Source organism: Genypterus blacodes, unplaced genomic scaffold (assembly GCF_046128005.1).
Source record: "Genypterus blacodes isolate CSIRO-AG114 ecotype Tasmania unplaced genomic scaffold, CSIRO-AGI_Gbla_v1 ptg000022l_1, whole genome shotgun sequence".
Taxonomy (NCBI): domain Eukaryota; kingdom Metazoa; phylum Chordata; class Actinopteri; order Ophidiiformes; family Ophidiidae; genus Genypterus; species Genypterus blacodes.
In genome coordinates, this window is record NW_027466835.1 from 4,264,292 (window position 1) to 4,269,589 (window position 5,298).

Here is a 5,298-nt window from a genome sequence, read left to right on the forward strand (position 1 = left end):
TCTGGACAGAGTTTGTACGCCGCCGTTACGTCACTGTCAGTTCACTGTCGAGGCTCCGCCCCCGCAGTGTCGCAGACTCGTTGTTTTCAAAAACGACGCGGAACACGTTTTTTTTACGTTTTACGTAAGCAGCAATAACAACAAAAGACTAACCGGAGAATGGAGCTGGACATGGAGTCGAGTATGATGGAGAGCGAGCGCGGGGAACTGGACACGAGTATCCCTGCTTCGTGTTCCTCCAACGGCATTGGCGGGGAAGATGATGAGGTGGAGGCCATTGGGCGTGCGAGAGAAGCCGCGGTCTCGAGTTGTTACCACGGCCCGAACGGAGGAGGGTTGCTGGGCGGCGGCAGGGAGCAGGAGGTGTCGGTGGAAATCGGAGAGACGTATTTATGCCAGCGGGCAGACAAGACATGGCGTGAGTGTCACTGCAAAGGCTCTTATTACCGTCCCGTTTATTTCTTGAGTTTTAGTACGCTTGATTTGCTTTGGTGGAACATCATCAGGTTTCACTGAAGTAGTTACGTGTGTCACTATAACAGTTATGTGTTTACTGCCTTAATGAAGACGTGTAGCTAGTGTGTGTGTCCTTACTGCTGATCTGTGTGGAGTTTGTTATGGTTCTGTTGGTGAAACTCTGATTATGTGTTCTTTGTTTGTTTGTTTGTTTTTAGACACAGCAGAGGTTATTCAGTCCCGGCTGAACGAGCAGGAGGGCAGAGAAGAGTTTTACGTGCACTATGTCGGATGTGAGTGCAGCACCAGTTCTTGACATACACACATGAACCTCCCTCACACAAACAACACCTTCATCCTCTCTCACGGCTCCACATTCAACTCTAAGTTTTTATCTCTGTGGCGCACAGTCAACAGACGCCTGGACGAATGGGTGGGCAAGGCCCGCCTGGCGCTTACCAAACAGGTGAAGGACGCTGTGAGGAAGAGCGTAGAGATGGGAGGTGTCGGTGATTTGGGTGAGCAGCCGGAGAGGAAGATCACCCGCAACCAGAAACGCAAGCATGATGAGATCAACCACGTGCAAAAGGTGAGGAAAGCAGTAAATGCATCCAGGAAAACTGCTGTGATTTTCTATTAGCATACAATTACGGATATCTGTCATGTGAGTTTCAAATGTTTCCTGGTTCTCCTCAGACATATGCAGAGATGGATCCAACAACAGCCGCCCTGGAAAAGGAGCACGAGGCGGTAAGTTTGCTCTTATTCCATCCTTGTTGGATGTGTGATGATGTAATGTTTTCCCTCACTGCGACACGTGTATCTCTACCTCAGATCACAAAAGTGAAATACGTAGATAAGATCCAGATAGGGAACTTTGAGATCGACGCCTGGTACTTCTCACCGTTTCCTGAGGACTACGGGAAGCAGCCCAAGCTGTGGATCTGCGAGTACTGCTTAAAGTACATGAAGTACGAGAAGACCTTCAGATATCACCTGGTCAGTTCAGCCTTTTGCTCTTTTCCCGTGCAAATTACTGTCATTGTCATCCCGAATGCCAGAGGTGTGACCCCATGACCTCTGTCTCTTCAGTCTAACTGTCAGTGGAGGCAACCTCCGGGCAAAGAGATCTACAGAAGGAGCAACATCTCAGTGTATGAGGTGGATGGGCGGGATCACAAGGTAAACACACCTGGGACCTCCTCCTTTAGTCAGACTGAGCTCAGTTTAAAGCCTGAATCAGACCCTGGCTCGTGTTCACATCTCTGTAAGACTTCAAATTTTAAAAAAAAAGTTAAAAATAGAAAGAGAGGGTTTCACTAATAAGCAGCTTTTCATAATGGTTGTGATCGATCTGTTGCTTGTTGGTTTCTTTTGGCAGATTTACTGTCAGAACCTTTGTCTACTAGCTAAACTCTTCCTGGACCATAAAACGCTGTATTTCGACGTGGAGCCCTTCATCTTCTACATCCTCACAGAAGTCAACAAGCAGGGGGCGCACATAGTCGGCTACTTTTCCAAAGTAAGTCAGACAACCTCAGGCTATAATGTGTGTCTGGCGTGCGTGCGTGTGTGCGCCGACCACTGGCTGTAAATACATGAACGTGGTTTCTGTTCTGCAGGAGAAAGAGTCTCCAGATGGGAATAATGTGGCCTGTATCCTCACGCTGCCCCCTTACCAACGCAGAGGCTACGGAAAATTCCTCATAGCTTTCAGTGAGTGGAATAGAATTTGTTTATTTATTAAGATGTACTGCTACAGTCGATTATGTTCGTCAAATAAACTATTAAAATGTATTTTGTAACTTATCAGAACATTTTAGCTTCACATTTCTCAGTCCAAGAGTTCAAATTAAGCAGTTTTGTGTGTGTGTGTGTGTGTGTGTAGGTTACGAACTGTCCAAGCTGGAGAATTCGGTTGGTTCTCCAGAGAAGCCTCTGTCCGATCTGGGGAAGCTGAGCTACAGAAGTTACTGGTCCTGGGTTCTGCTGGAGATCCTGAGGGACTTCAGAGGAACGCTGTCCATCAAAGACCTCAGGTGGGCAAACGCACTGTGGATCAAAATACACACACACACACACACGCATACCATCATCATCTGTCATAGCAATTGGTTTCATTTGCAACAAACCATAAATGTGTCACTAAGCAGGCAGATTGACGAACGACCTGCTTAACCCAAGATCTTGACACATTGTTATAAGGAGGGTCACGGTTCAGGGTTTTGGGTTCCGTAGCCTAAATTCCCATCTCTAAGGCCACTTTAATTGAAAACTGTCAGCTGTGACTGCCATCTGCTGGAATTGAAGAGTAGCATGCCTGTAATCCATCTGTCCTCTCCAGATGAAGCTCTCACAGATTTCCTCTAAATGTGCCTCCTTTTAAAACGATTTGAAATTGGATCTGCTTCCTTTCATCTTCCACCACAGCCAGATGACCAGCATCACCCAGGGTGACATCATCAGTACGCTACAGTCACTCAACATGGTGAAGTACTGGAAGGGTCAGCATGTCATCTGTGTGACACCAAAGCTGGTGGAGGAGCACCTGAAGAGCGCACAATACAAGAAACCGCCCATCACAGGTAAACAAGGGCAGACAGGTCGTTTTACATTCATGATGGTTACCCTGGAAACCTGAAATCAAATCCATAAACTAACATGAGTGTGTGTAACTCCTCCTTCATCATCTTCTTTCCCTGTAGTTGTGTTAACCTGCCGTGTTGTGTCTTTGTGCGTCTCGTTCACAGTGGACACCGTGTGTCTGAAGTGGGCGCCTCCCAAAAACAAACAAGCCAAGTTGTCCAAGAAGTAAGAGGAAGAGCCAGCGTTTCCTCTTCCGTCCCACTCTGAGGACAACACTGTAAATATATCAGACATAGGCAGCGTGTAGCATTTATACATGTACGTAGGTAAATAGACTCATTTGTATAAGGAAAGTTGTTGTTGTTGTTTGTCCTCTATTGTTGTTTTTGGACTTGTCTTAGTTCAATAAATAATGTCAATGAAAAAATGGTTTGGGAGTCCATACATGGAATTTCACAAAGTGCCCTCAAGTGCATTTAAAAGCCCACAAGTTTCCGTCAGTTAGAGTAAAATCGCTCCGTTAGAATATAGATTATTTCTTACCCTGCTTGTCAATCTTTTTATACAAGAAATTCATATAAATATAGTGAATGTACTGAATATGTAAAGAAAAACGTGAAGCTCCCTGAGAGGCCATATTGAGATGTAATTCTAATGGGGAACACAAGGGGGCAGCAGTTTGTGCTCATTCAGCAATAAAGCAACATACGTTGATTGTACTTAACTACTGAAACTTTTGATACAGCATGTTTTTCATATCCTATATAAAGTCATACTAATGAACAAATAAATTGCTTTTGTTGTAATTATGGGATACTCCATGTGTTTCTGTCTGTGTATCAGTCAGCATTATGAGTCCTTAAGTCTGCTTTAGTCTCAAAGATGCTGTCAGTCATGGGCTCTTATTAAGATTCTATCAAACTGATGAGATGTGACAAGCAACGAATGAAGACATCCCAGCATTATACACTCAAATAACAAAGTGTACTGGGAGCAAACGGTTTCTGTGCCGGGAGAACATTAACTATACTCTAAATCAGTGTTTCCCACCAGATTTCAGTCTCTAAAACAGAGCTTAGATCATCGCGGGCCTCTCAAAGTCTCCTACAAAAACTACACTGAAGGTTTAAATACAACACGGCTCGTTGTTATTTCAATGGTGACTTCATGTGTTTGCATTTGCTGCCTTACTGAGTCTGTTATGATCCAGCTGCCCCTCTCTCTCTCTCTTTGACTTCATTTGTCCCTTTTCCACTTAGGCTACGTTTACACTGCAGGTCATGGCGCCCAATTCCAACTTCTGCCCCATTGGTCTGATTTTATTTGATAGCGTCTTTTCTTTTTATTTGTTTAGAGGCCATAAGCGAAACACTGTCAATTGGACCCTCATGAGTCAGCACATAAGTGGTTCCAATCCAATACGCTCAGCTTGGGAGCAGAAAAGTTGGAATTGAGTCACTTGTACATTGCTGTGTGTACAAAGCCTGTGTGTGTGTGTGTGTGTGTGTGTGTGTGTGTGTGTGTGTGTAGTCAACACCCTCTCCCTGTCTGTGTGGGTTCCCTCGCACACTCCTACAACACTGCAAATAGTTCATTAAAAAGTTAATGACCTCTGTCTCTGTCTGACTGTGTGAGGGCAGACATAACATTTACACTAGCGGATGGAATTATACTGCAATCACAGCTAGCATAAGGTCCAAGCAGCCATCACACCCGGAGTCGGTTTAACCTCTTAAACTCTTCTTTACTCATCTTCACAAACCCAGCATTATTCAAACCCACACAACTCTTCCTAATGTTAGCTTAGCTTACCTCACTGCGAGCCGGACTGCCGCTTTCCGCGTTTGTCACAATTCTTCTTTGTATTTTGAGTGCAACTGTGCATGAAATTACTCCATAAATCTGTTATTTTGTTCCAACATTCACATTAGCGGGACTGTGGCAGCTTATCACCGTACAGGTGAGCTACAGATGCAAATGAACTGAGGCTGCGCAAATAGTCTGGGCGGGGCAAAACATTGATTAACCAATAAGGAGCACGCGTGTCCCAACAAGGATGTGTTGGGACACGAGACACAGGAAGAGTCGCGTTTCTTCTTCTTTGTTGTTTTTTTATTACCTCATTTCCATTTTTGTCAAATAAAGGTTATTTAGCCCCAAGATAGCGGCGAGAGCTTACAACCAAACTCACCCAGTCACCAAAACACTCTGCATATGTGGAAATACATGACAAAAAAAGAAAAGGATAATCAGTTT

The 5,298-nt window shown here is 44.7% G+C and overlaps 1 protein-coding gene across 1 annotated transcript; it reads left to right on the forward strand.

Annotated features, from left to right (window-relative positions):
• The first annotated feature begins 52 nt into the window (after window positions 1–52).
• kat8 (K(lysine) acetyltransferase 8) lies at window positions 53–3,832 on the forward strand. The gene is made up of 11 exons (XM_076143026.1): window positions 53–418; window positions 675–749; window positions 867–1,045; window positions 1,153–1,206; window positions 1,291–1,455; window positions 1,549–1,638; window positions 1,838–1,978; window positions 2,079–2,172; window positions 2,345–2,495; window positions 2,887–3,041; window positions 3,207–3,832. Exons 1-11 carry the CDS (start codon window positions 160–162, stop codon window positions 3,269–3,271), a joined length of 1,428 nt encoding a protein of 475 aa, XP_075999141.1. The 5' UTR covers window positions 53–159; the 3' UTR covers window positions 3,272–3,832.
• The last annotated feature ends 1,466 nt before the right edge of the window (window positions 3,833–5,298 follow it).